At 42.7% G+C, this 13,500-nt stretch overlaps 1 protein-coding gene across 1 annotated transcript in view; it reads left to right on the top strand.

Annotated features, from left to right (window-relative positions):
• Positions 1-1,437: 1,437 nt before the first annotated feature.
• LOC126456138 (opsin, ultraviolet-sensitive-like) overlaps positions 1,438-13,500 on the top strand; it is a 163,264-nt gene continuing 151,201 nt past the window's right edge. Inside the window, exons 1-2 of the mRNA XM_050091895.1 lie at positions 1,438-1,487; positions 9,525-9,655. Of these exons, the coding sequence (XP_049947852.1) occupies positions 1,438-1,487; positions 9,525-9,655 (181 nt within the window). The remainder of the gene's footprint in view (positions 1,488-9,524; positions 9,656-13,500) is intronic.

The raw sequence follows: 13,500 nt of genomic DNA on the forward strand, positions 1-13,500 counted from the left end.
GGCTGTGATAAATCTCTGAATATGGGCTTAATTACATCAGTTACAGCATATGACAAACTGTTTTTATGGGCAAATTCCTTTCTGATCGGTACTTACACCATCAGTCATCACCAATGGGGCACAGTGCATGTTGTGGGTGCTCATTTGTTGATGTAGAATAAAAAAAAAGCCCATACTGCTCTCCTCATATGGTTAATGCTTCTTGTATTTTGCCTAATTGCACACCCATAATACTTCTGCGGTCTATCAATTGCTTCATCTGTCAATCTTCCTCTTCCTCCAAGGATCTTGGAAAGTTCATAATTCCACATAACATCGTCGCTGCAACACTGCCCTTACCAAAGCAACGCAAGCCATACACTAGTCTATCATTTATATCATACATTTTCTTTTCACTATTACCACGACGAGGAATACTGTTAGAATTAGAAAACGAAACTTCTCCCGCACATTTGTTACACTTCAATAACATTTTACATGCCAAACCAACGCGTAAAGTTATTTTCAATTCCAGTCCTCTTTCTTTGCAAATTTGGCATAATACGTTATGTTTCAAAATATTAGAGAGCAAGGAAATGTTAATTATATGATTCACATCATTACTGTCACTTTCATAGTTTCAAATTTTTCTTTGCTGTCAGGAAGTTTCTTGCTGGAAGAAGTTCTATCACATTCATCTGGAGTAGTCGGTGAAGCAGTCTGAGCAGCATCTCCCTTCGAAACAACGGAAGATTTCTTCTTCCACTCATTGTGCCTTTTCTTAAACACTATATTGCTGAAACGGGATATATTGATATCCACAAACCAAATACGTAAAATAGGTACGAGCAAAATTAGTCAAATACGCAAAATTGAACAGCTAAACAACACAAAGCAAACTCCACAAGTCAACACACACGATATAGCGTTTATGTTTACCGATATGAACAGTCACAGAGATAAAGCCATACAACGTTGGAAAACAAAACACTGTCTAATTCCGCAAAGATACCCTGCTTGCAGCCAGCGAGCGGTGCCGTCAGAGGTGACACACCACGTCGCTACAACCGTTTACGCGGCGTGTCAACTTTGCAGCGATAAAAAAACATACTTAGAATTCACTTAGAATGGTGAAACTTGACTTGTTTTATTCAGAAAACTCCAAATAATTTTATACTAAAAAAAAACAAAAAACGTTAATTTTGCCATTTTCATCGTTCACACAACGGGCTGTGGTGTTCCGTGACTGTAACATGACATTTATTCATATAATGGACATGACAAACTTGACATTATGTTGTTCATATGAAACCTATTCCATCTGTATATAGCTACTTTATTACATATTGCATTACAAAGTGGTCAGATTTATTTATACAGACATGTATGCGTAAATATCTCCATGTCAGTTCATGTATTTGTGTAATACTTTTTCCCGAATTTGCTTCAATCGGTGCAATGACTGACATGCGTGCATCTTTAACATATAGTGAGTTTGGTCTGGTTCCGTACGTGCTTGCTATGCACACAACCGAAATAATTACGTTCATAAAATACCAATTTTATGATTGGTTTTTCACATGTGTTTTGACTTTGCACGTTTCTACATTCTGTTTTATGTATATCATGCTGGTATATTCCTCGGATGATGCTTAAACACCGAAACCAGTAGGAATAAATACGAAAGTAGAATACAATACTTTGTCATTGACAATTATTGAACTATATGAAAAAAAACTTAAATTAGTTACAAACTACGGCCTGCACACCCTTTATTCAACATGTAAACGTCACTACAGATATTCGTATTTAGGTTATGACATGTTAGATATGCCTGGCAACATTGACGATGGTGTGGCGCAGACGAATAGAGGAATTCTGCATGATCCGCTGAAGCATCGGAACATATAAGGAGTGTGTCAGAACTCTCCATTACATTGATTAAATATTATATTGAGTATCGAAAACAATACAGCCAGCTTAAGACTATTCTTACATCGTGTAAGATTGAAAATAAATAAGCACTCCGATATCGATAGTAACAATCGGAGGGCGCAACACAGGAGCACGATTATATGCATTGTTGTGAGACGAGGTCTGTCTGTGAGAGTAAAATTTCAGTAGTGTTGGTCGAGAGCTCGGAGACAGAAGACGTGTCACGCTGCCCATACGTCGGTGATGGCAGATCTCACCACACTCAAGGCCTCATTTCATTTATATAGCCAGGAGGGATTTAGATGGCTTAACTACGCCTGGAGATGGAATTCAAGGTAAAATTCGCGAGCATACCAATAATCCCATGTTTTGCTTGTCAGTTAAAGAAGCCTCCTTATCCTCCAAATAATAATAATAATAATAATAATAACAATTAATATCCACATCTAATACATAAATATGGTGTGGTTATTAAATGTTCATGTAACTGTGAAATTGAAATAATTTGTTAATCTGGCACTCATCCATTATTAATAGTTACACGGTATTTCGCCATTATTAATACTTGTCAAACCATTATTGGTCATGATGATTTCTGAAGTTTTTAAATGGACTTAATTTGTGAAATCACTTCTTACAAGCTATTTAGTAGTTAACAGGACCCAAGCAAACTCCTTTTTATTAAATTCATTCTTTGTAACAATAATCTTTAGCCGCTGCTGCTGCATGCTGCTGCTGATTGCTGTAAACCACTTGGAAAAAAACAACCATTTAAAGAGGTGAGTGCAAAACGTAGGGCCAAAACAGAGACACTGATACAGCACAACATGTTATGTACTCTAATCCAGTAAATTCCGTTGCACAAGCCAGATTCTGTATCACTTGTAAATTCTTACTCAAATACGCTGTCAGATAGCTCATCTAAATGTTAGTTCTAAGTTTTTCATGTAACGATCAGTTGAGGGCTTAAATGACAGTGAAACTGACACTCATATAACACACACACAGTGTTACGCAGGTTAGATCCCGATTACTGATCGCTCAGGTTGCTTATCGAGTCCATTTTCACAGACGAACATAGGCTTTATTTGCTGTAAGTACGTTACAAACATCGATACTGTCGATGACCTCCTGAATGGCTGTTTTCAGCTCAACAATGGTTTTGTGGTTATTGCAGTACACCTTTTCTTTAATATAGCCCGAGAAAAAGGAGTCGTACGTGTTCAGATCCGGAGAATATGGTGGCCTATCGAAGCCCATGCCAGTGGCCTCTGGGTACCCCAGAGCTACAACACGGTCCCCAAAGTGCTCCTCCAGGACGTCACTCTCCTTCTTCGATGGGGTCGGGCTTTATCTTGCATGAACCACATCTTGTAGAAATCAGTGTCACTTTGAATAATGGGGATGAAATCATCTTCCAAAGCGTCCACGAACCGTTTGGTTGTCACCAAGCCACCATGGAATATCGCACCAGTTATTCCATGACTGGACACTGCACAGCATACAGTCACCCGTTGAGGGTGAAGAGACTTCTCAATCGCGAAATACGGATTCTCAGTCCCCCAAATGCGCCAGTTTTGTTAATTGACGAACTCATCCAAATGAAACTGGGCTTCGTCGCTAAACCAAACCATATCATCCGCGTACTAATTCCCATGATGCCCTGCGGCCATCTGTGCTGTTTGAACGTCCTGACGCAAACTGTTCAAAAGTTATGCGGAATTTATTTGATACTGTTCAGTAAGTGTCACCCTATAAGGTTATATTTAAACACATTCTATCTCATTTCAGCCTTCCTGGTCACTTATTATTTATACTGTTTCCCAAGACATGTACCCCGCAGCCACAACATTTGCCTTCAGCATTTGGTTATACTGTACAAGATTCTTGCCACATTTCACATCACATCTAGCATTCGTTTCTGTCAATATTCAACCATCCCCTTCTTTACATGATTTTCAGGCAAAAAGGTAGGATCTGATGTTGACGCATGTGGCACAAGCGCAGTGTTTCGTTCTGCAGAATATGTATATATTTGGGTGCGCTATATCCGAGTGTTATTGTAGGATATGGAGCTCATATCCGCCTGTTTACCGGGGTTGTCGGCAGGCCGCGTCCCTTAAATACTCGTACTTAGCGTACGGCTGAAGTAATATTACGGTGCTTGCGATAAATGGGAATGTATGGCGGACGTAACATTACTTCACGCGAGTTACGTGATTTTCTGCGCTATCAATCGTATATTCACGGCTCCCGCAAATATCTGTCAGGTCTGCAGGCTTCGTAGATTTTGCTAGATGGTGGTAGGGATATCTCCGGAAAAAATCGTCGTTTTTGAAACCCTTGTTATTGCCACCTGTTTCGTAGGCGTTAGCTAACGTCCAAGTTCCCTTCGTGTCGTGTGTTTTGTGTACTTTTGTGTTGATTTTGTGAAGAAGAGAAACGTCCGCAGCAAATGATATATACTGAACCGCCAAATAAACTGGTACACCTACCTAATGTCGTGCAGGTCCTCCGCGAGCAAGCAGAAGTGCCGCAAATGACGTGGCATGGACTTGACTAACGTCTGTAATAGTGCTGGAGGGAATTGACATCATGAATCCCGCAGCTGTCCATAAATCCGTAAGAGTACGAGTGGGTGAGGATCTCTTCTGAACAGCACGTTGCAGGGCATCCCAGATATGCTCAAAAATGTTCATGTCTGGAGAGTTTGGTGGAGCAGCGGAACTGTTTAAACTCATAAGAGTGTTCCTGGAGCCACTCTGTAGTAATTCTGGACGTGTGGGGTGTCGCATTGTCCTGCTGGAATTTCCCAAGTCCGTCTGAATGCACAGTGGACATGAGTGGGTCCAGGTGATCAGACAGGATGCTTACGTACGTGTCTGCTGTCAGAGTCGAATTTAGACGTTTCAGGGGTCCCATATCACTCCAACTGCACACGCTCCACACCGTTACAGAGCCTCCAGTAGCTTGAACGGTCCCCTGCTGACTTGCAGAGTCCATGGATTCACTAGGTTGTCTCCATACCCGTACAAGTCCAGCCGTTCGATACAATTTGAAACGAGACTCGTCCGACCAGGCAACATGTTTCCAGTCATTAACAGTCCAATGTCGGTGTTGACCGGCCCAGGCGAGGCCTAAGGCTTTGTGTCGTGCAGTCATCAAGGCTACACGAGTGGGCCTTCGTCTCCGGAAGCCCATATCGATGATGTTTCGTTCAATGGTTAGCACGAAGACACTTGTTGATGGCCCAGCATTGAAACCTGCAGCAATCTGTGGAAGGGCTGCACTTCTGCAAAGCTGAAAAATTTTCGTCAGTCGTCGTTGGTCCCGTTCATGTAGGATCTTTTTCCGGCCGTAGCGGTGTCGGAGATCTGATGTTTTACCGGATTCCTCACATTCACGGTACACTCGTGAAATGGTCGTGTGGGAAAATCTCCATTTCATCGCTACCTCGGAGATGCTGTGTCCCATGGCTCGTGCGCCGACTGTAACACCACGTTGAAACTCACTTAAATCTTGGAGCAGCAGTAACCGATCTAACAACTGCGCCAGACACTTGTTGTCTTACAGACGCGTTGCCGACCGCAGCGCCATATTCTGCCTGTTTACATATCTCCATATTTGAATACGCATGCCTATACACTTCAGTGAAGGAAGTCCATGGCGAACCAACAGACGATGGGAATGAATTATTTGATAAAGATTCAGATTACGCATTTATCGTCATTGTGATGTTATGAAGAATTTTTCTGTAGGTAAATCAGGAACACAGTCCGAGTGTATGTTTCCCGTGAGTGTAATGTTGGACTACATTTCTATCCATGTTTCCGCTTGTATAACACTGTTGTCCACTATGAACGATAAATTTTATTCTGTTCTTGTGTTTTATGTGTTCCTTTAGATTTGAATGGACTGCAAAAGAAATTTGAAAAGAAATATCACTCGTTTGCTTACCGGGGTATGTACTAGAATACCGGAACTCGTTTTCAATTTTTTTCTGCGATAATTACTATTAAATTGAAGTTTCGTCTTTGGATTCAGACTTTACACTAGCAATGGCAAAATATGTTTAGTTACAGTAAAATGTCCAATAACTCTAAAAATGTTTTAAAACTCCGAGTTCACATTTGTGCAGACTTGTTTTACTTTCCAAAAAAAATACATGTTTTAGCCAGTCCACAGGAAATGGTATCTACGCGTGAAACCAGCACCGTAACTGAGGTACTACATAGAATTTCTCACATAATCTCAAATACAGTTTCTTTACAGTACGCAAGTACGCTAGTAGATCATTTGAACAACTCTTTTATCGAAATTCTGTGGAATGAGTTAGGTTACAGGACATGTGTAGATGATTAATGTTGACATTAATTAGTACATTTTTAATCCTACTCATGCAACTAAGGTTAAAAAGGTTTTTTTTATTGGCCACCATTTTTAAAGTAGAAATTCGTCAATGTAGTAGAAGGAGTTCTGCAGGAGAAATTATTTTTTAATTAAATTTAAAACTTGCTTCCCTGTCCGTCAGTTATTTTATGTTATTGAGAAAATGATCTAAAAATTTTGTTGGTACATATTGAATTCGTTTCTGAACAGCTGACAGTTTTAACAGTGGGCAATAAAGGTCACTTTGGACTCTATTGGTGTCGGTATGGCCATGACTGTTCTTCTCAGATTGTGCTGGATTATTTATGAGGAATTTCACTACAGAATATACGCATTGTGACGGCGCAGTTAAAACGGCAAGCTCTTTGAAGGGGTATCTACTTGACATGCTTGGATGAACGCTACGTATTACTCGTATTCGTGCTGCTCGGTTTTGTACAATCAATTCTTTCTTTCTAGGTGAAGAGTTAACCCAGAAAATTATTCCATGAGACATTATTGGGTGGAAATATGCCTGCTATTGACTGTTGCCCTCTTAAAAAAAGTTTTTAACTACTTACATAATTTTCTTAATTCCGATTTGTACTCATATCGTGTTCGTAAATTTCAAGGGTGCGTCAAAACTTTGTATATGAAGGGTCATAGTTTCTCCAAATCAGTTCACATTCGGATTTACTTACACTGGTAATCAATATATATTACAAAAGTAAGTGTGCAAAGTGAGTGCCGATGAAACTCAGAAACGAGTTCCGGTACAATCAAGGGAATTATATGGTGCGGTAGCCCTCTATCTCCTATCCATGAAGAAGATTCCTGTTTTTACCCGAAGGGTGTGCTTTTGAAGATATAAGGGCCAGGAAATTTCGCCCTCTAGAAATTTCTAGAACATTCCAGAACATTTGAGAGCATTCAAGAGCATTCCACAACAGTCCAGAAAGTTCTGCAATGTTTTTCTACAATGATCTTGGATGTTCTGGAATATTCGGGAATAGCCTGGAACGTTCTTGAAGATTCCAGAATGTTTGGAAACATCCCGGAACATCCCAACTCATTGTGGAACATTCCAGAACACTCTCGAATTATTCAAGACCATTCCATAACATTCCAGAGTGTTCTGGAATGTTCTACAATGATCCAAGATGTTGTGGAATGTTCAGGAATAGTGTGGAACATTCGGGTGGATTCCAAAATGTTGGGGAACATCCTAGATCACTATGAAACCTTCCAGAACACTCTCGAATGTTGGGGAACACTCTGGAACATTGTAGGTCATTCGAAGCCTTTTTTGTATGTTCTGGAATGCGCCACAGGTGGGGCTACCCATTGGTATTGGTATATAAAGCAAGACCCGCCGTGGGCTCGAACGTCAGTTTCTTATCATTGACGAAGGGAGGAAACGAAAAAGTAGTGATGCGGTGAGTGAATATAAATTGAAAATAAACTGTGCAGTACGAAAATAGGTAGAATATGTTTTCAATAGTACACTACTGGCCATTAAAATTGCTACACCACGAAGATGACGTGCTACACACGCGAAATTTAACCGACAGGAAGAAGATACTGTGATATGCAAATGATTAGCTTTTCAGAGCATTCACACAAGGTTGGCGCCGGTGGCGACACCTACAACGTGCTGACATGAGGAAAGTTTCCAACCGATTTCTCATACACAAACAGCAGTTGATCGGCGTTGACTGGTGAAACGTTGTTGCCATTCCTCGTGTAAGGAGGAAAAATGCGTACCATCACGATTCCGACTTTGATAAAGGCCGGATCGTAGCCTATCGCGATTGCGGTTTATCGTATCGCAACATTGCTGCTCGCGTTGGTCGAGATCTAATGGCTGTTAGCAGAATATGGAATCGGTGATTTCAGGAGGGTGATACGGAACGCCGTGCTGTATCCAAACGTCCTCGCATCACTAGCAGTCGAGATGACAGGCATCTTATCCGCATGGCTGTAACGGATCGTGCAGCCACATCTCGATCCCTGAGTCAACAGATGGGGACGTTTGCAAGACAATAGCTATCTGCACGAACAGTTTCACGACGTTTGCAGCAGCATGCATTATCTGTTCGGAGACCATGGCTGCGGTTACCCTTGAAGCTGCATCACAGACAGGAGCGCCTGCGTGGTGTACTCAACGACGAACCTGGGTGCACGAATGGCAAAACGTCATTTTTTCGGATGAATCCAGGTTCTGTTTACAGCATCATGATGGTCGTATCCGTGTTTGGCGACATCGCGGTGAACGCACATTGGAAGCTTGTATTCATCATCACCATACTTCCGTATCACCCGGCGTGGTGGTATGGGATTCCATTGGTTACTCGTCTCGGTCACCTCTTGCTCGCATTGACAGCACTTTGAACAGTGGACGTTACATTTCAGATGTGTTACGACCCGTGGCTCTACCCTTCATTCGATCCTTGCGAAACCCTGCATTCCTGCAGGATAATGCACTACCGCGTGTTGCAGGTCCTGTACGGGCCTTTCTGGATGCAGAAAATGTTCGACTGCTGCCCTGGCCAGCACATTCTCCAGATCTCTCACCAATTGAAAACGTCTGGTCAATGGTGGCCGAGCAGTTGGCTCGTCACAATACGCCAGGCACTACTCTTGATGAACTGTGGTGTCGTGTTGAAGCTGCGTGGGCAGCTGTACCTGTACGCGCCATCCAAGATCTGTTTGACTCAATGCCCAGGCGTATCAAGACCGTTATTATGGCCAGAGGTGGTTGTTCTGGCTACTGATTTCTAAGGATCTATGCACCCAAATTGCGTATAAATGTAATCACATGTCAGTTCTAGTATAACATAATGAATACCCGTTTATCATCTTCATTTCTCCTTGCTGTACCAATTTTAATGCCCAGTAGTGTATTTTTTCTTGCGCCTTATACTCTAACGTTCAGCCTTTTATGCCGGCCGCGGTGGTCTAGCGGTTAAGGCGCTCAGTCCGGAACCGCGCCACTGCTACGGTCGCAGGTTCGAATCCTGCCTCGGGCGTGGATGTGTGTGATGTCCTTAGGTTAGTTAGGTTTAAGTAGTTCTAAGTTCTAGGGGACTGATGACCACAGATGTTGAGTCCCATAGTGCTCAGAGCCATTTTTCAGCCTTTTATTCCAAGTACCACGCAATCTCGTATAAACTCCCCGAGTGAAGCTGTGTGCCCTAGCAGTACTTTTACAAAGCATGACCTATTGGCCCCGCTGTTTGCAGGTGCCGCTCCCTGAGGACTCCGGCCAACGTACTGGTGACCAACCTGGCCGTCAGCGACCTGCTGCTGCTGCTCAACCTGGTCGTCTTCATCTACAACAGCGTCCACCGCGGGCCCGCTCTGGGCGTCCCAGGTAAGTCGATGCACCATCGCCAGCTGCTCCAGCCCAGGGGCGAACTGCGAAATCAGTCACCCGGCTGCACTACTACATCGGACTTCAAGGGCCCCTCTGGCCAGATTTCCTCTTCTCTTTCCTCTACTCCGGCAAATCTGTCTCACGACATCGATTGGACAGCTCTGTCAACTGTCAGTCGCGTTGATCTCGGAAAGAAGGATTTTCAAAATACTTGTAATGCAAAACGTAAAAATTCAAGACATTCACAGCATGTGGCAACAAGATTATATATATATATAATTTTATTACAGAATTTGGCCAATTATAGACCGCTTAGAACCCAAGACAAAGGTACAATCTTTTTCTTTTTATCTTGCCACAACTTCTTCATGCGTTGGCTGATAGCCTGCCTCTCTTCATTTGGCATCATCGTCATAGGTTGTGAATTTCGTTTTTGAGCAGGGAAATTTGCAGAAGTGATGAGTGGCCCGAAACTTTCCCTGTTCTGTATGATCTTTTCTGCGACGTTAAGTGTCCGCAAGCCCTTCCTTGTCTTTTGCAGCCATCTCGTGGTGTTTCTTAATTTGGAAACGAAGTTAAATTTTTTCTTCGTTAGCCTATTGTCATTCATTCTGTACATATGACAGTAAAATTTTAATCTCCTTTATCTTATTGTGTCTGCGATTGTTTCTACGAGGGTTGTTTTTTAAGTAAGGGCCGTTTTTATTTTTTTAAAAAGATACAAATACTTTTGTAAAAAAACTTTTATTTTCTGATTCTACACACTTTTACCTATTTTTCTATATGGTTGCCTTGTTTATTTAAGCACTTGTCATACCATACAACTAAGTTTTTAATTCCCTCTTGAAAGAATTCGGCCGCCTGCTCCGACAGCCAAGAGTTCACGGCCGTTTTCACTTCATCGTCGTCATTGAAGCGCTGCCCGCCAAGATGGTGTTTCAGGTACCGGAAAAGGTGAAAATCGCTAGGAGCAAGGTCGAGGTTGTATGGTGCATGGTCCACAACTTCCCAGCCAAAAGAATCAATCAAATGCCGAGTCTTTTGAGAGGTTTGAGGCCTAGAGTTATCGTGCAGGAGCAAAACTCCTTTTGTCAGCATGCCGCGCCTTTTGTTTTGAATTGCTCTGCGGAGCTTCTTTACAGTTGCACAGTAGGCATCTGAGATGATTGTCGTTCCCCGCGGCATAAAGTCCACTAGCAAAACACCGCGCTGGTCCCAGAACACAGTTGCCATAATATTGCGCTTTGACAGCGTCTGTTTGGCTTTGACCTTGACGGGTGAGGTTGTGTGTCGCCATTCCATAGATTGTCGCTTGCTTTCGGGAGTGTTATGGGATACCCATGTTTCATCTCCAGTGACAATTTGACTCAACATGTCATCCCCTTCTTCCTCGTAACGAATCAAAAAGTCCAATGAAGTGGCAAATCTCTTCCCTTTGTGGTCCTCTGTGAGGAGTCTGGGTACCCACCGAGAGCACAGTTTCTTAAAGTTTAGGTTTTCAAACACAATTTTGTACAAAACCGATCTTGAAACTTGTGGAAATTCCAAAGAAAGAGTGGAAATTGTGAATCTTCTGTCCTCACGAATCTTTGTTTCGACTGCAGCCACCAAATCATCAGTGATCACAAAGGGCGGGTCTGAGCGTTCTTCGTCATGGACATTTTGACGGTCATTTTTTTTAAACTCTCTAACCCATTGACGCACTTTACCTTCACTCATTGCATTCAAGCCATAAACTTCTGCTACAGGCAAATGCCGGGATGGTTCCTTTGAAAGGGCACGGCCGATTTCCTTCCCCATCCTTCCCTCACCCGAGCTTGCGCTCCGTCTCTAATGACCTCGTTGTCGACGGGACGTTAAACACTAATCTCCTCCTCCTCCTCCATAAACTTCTGTTAACTGACGATGAATTTCTGCAGCTGATAGGCTTCTCGCGGTCAAAAAACGTATCACTGACCGTATCTCACACGCGGCGGGCGATTCAATAATCGTAAACATTATAAAGTAGCACAGCGATGCGTACACGTCAGCTACAGAGCTGCAACTTGTATCAGTGTGAACGGGAAGGATGCCGGCAAGTGGCGCGGTGGCTTGTTGCGGCGTCCGCGCGAACTACGGGACTATACGCGCGAACGGCCCTTACTTAAAAAACAACCCTCGTATGATTCTATACAGATCTGCATTTCTCTTCTTCTTTGTTGTCTTTGTTCTTTTATATATATTACATCCAGCTGTTGTCTTTCTTCTTATATACAGATATACTTCGTCTGTTATGCAAATTTGTAAATACATCCCTAGAAACTCAAATTTATATATGTGCAAGCAGTGAAAAGCACTTCTCCTGTTTGATACAAAGGAAATAAAAGCCCACTGGAGATGAAACTTCAGCAAAACACGTGTGGGTAGTATAAGAAATAATTCCGTTTTGCTCTAGGCCGAAACCCTCCAAAAACAAATTTATTTGTAAGCAAATACGGACAGAAGAGCTTCAGCCTCAAGATGATTACTTGTAGTTTGCTTGACAACATGATTAATCTAGTTTTTATTTTAGCGTATGGCATCTAAGTACATTTGAATATTCAATTATATTACCTTCTTTCAAATAGTTAACACTTACAAACAAACATTTAGTGATTGTAATCCCTATACAGGGCGACTCAAAAGTCCTGTCCCATAGACCAAAGTCTAAACTTCAATAGTCTTGGCCTATGGGGCAAAGTCTTAATTAGTGGAGATAGAGAAATTACAAAAGGGTGAACGCATGCTACGGATGTGCTTTAATCGTACAAACAGAATGTTTCATCATCCGATACTGGAGTGCCTGCGCTATTCCAAATTACGACGCAACGTTTTTCGGGCATTTATCCATGTTCGAAGGAACAGGCAATGGGGTGACTACAGCCATTATTAAAGACGTGAAGTGTATTCACAGTTGCGAATACAGACTACCATCATCTGCATAATGGAATGACAATAATGAAAATTTGTGGCGGGCACTGCAACATAGTGTTTTTCCGCCGACAGCAAGCAAACAACTTTCAACTAAAATGTCTCCCTGGTATGGGAATATACATAATGGATGTATGAGTGCATGTTACGGACACATGGCTGACGACAAAAGGAAGTTTGGGTGCGACCCTAAGGTGTCCTAGCATAGCCGAATGGTAAGGCGATCGCTCGAGATTATCCAGAAATCCGGTTTCGAGTAGCGGTCCACCACAAATTTTTATTGTTGTCATTACATTATACTGTTGATGGTAGTCCATATTCGCAACTGCGAGTACATTTATGTGTTACATCATCGGTCAATGCGACTTGAAACTTAACAGTACTATGCAACCGCCAACCCCGGTCAGTTGTTCACATGTATGCCTAATGCAAAAGGTGTTCCAACTCAGCAGGTGACACATCTGAACACGACTGGACATTGCCGCTACTGGTATTTCTGCATAGGCTCTGGCGATATTCTCGTGCAGGTCAGCTGGGCGTTCTCAGCTTCTTGGTGTACACCATAGACTTGAGGTGCTCCCAAAGGTTCAAATGGTTCAAATGGCTCTGAGCACTATGGGACTTAACATCTGAGGTCATCAGTCCCCTACAACTTAGAACTACTTAAACCTAACTAACCTAATGACATCACACACATCCATGCCCGAGGCAGGATTCTAACCTGCGACCGTAGCAGCATCGCGGTTCCGTACTGAAGCGCCTAGAACGGCTCGGCCACCGCGGCCGGCGCTCCCAAAGGAAAAAGTCCAATGGCATCAGGTATGCGGACCTGGAGGGACCCAGGTGACTATTCCATTGAACCCCGTCTACCAAGCCAACGCTCAGGAAGAACC

Source organism: Schistocerca serialis, chromosome 1 (assembly GCF_023864345.2).
Source record: "Schistocerca serialis cubense isolate TAMUIC-IGC-003099 chromosome 1, iqSchSeri2.2, whole genome shotgun sequence".
In the NCBI taxonomy this organism is placed as follows: Eukaryota; Metazoa; Arthropoda; class Insecta; order Orthoptera; family Acrididae; genus Schistocerca; species Schistocerca serialis.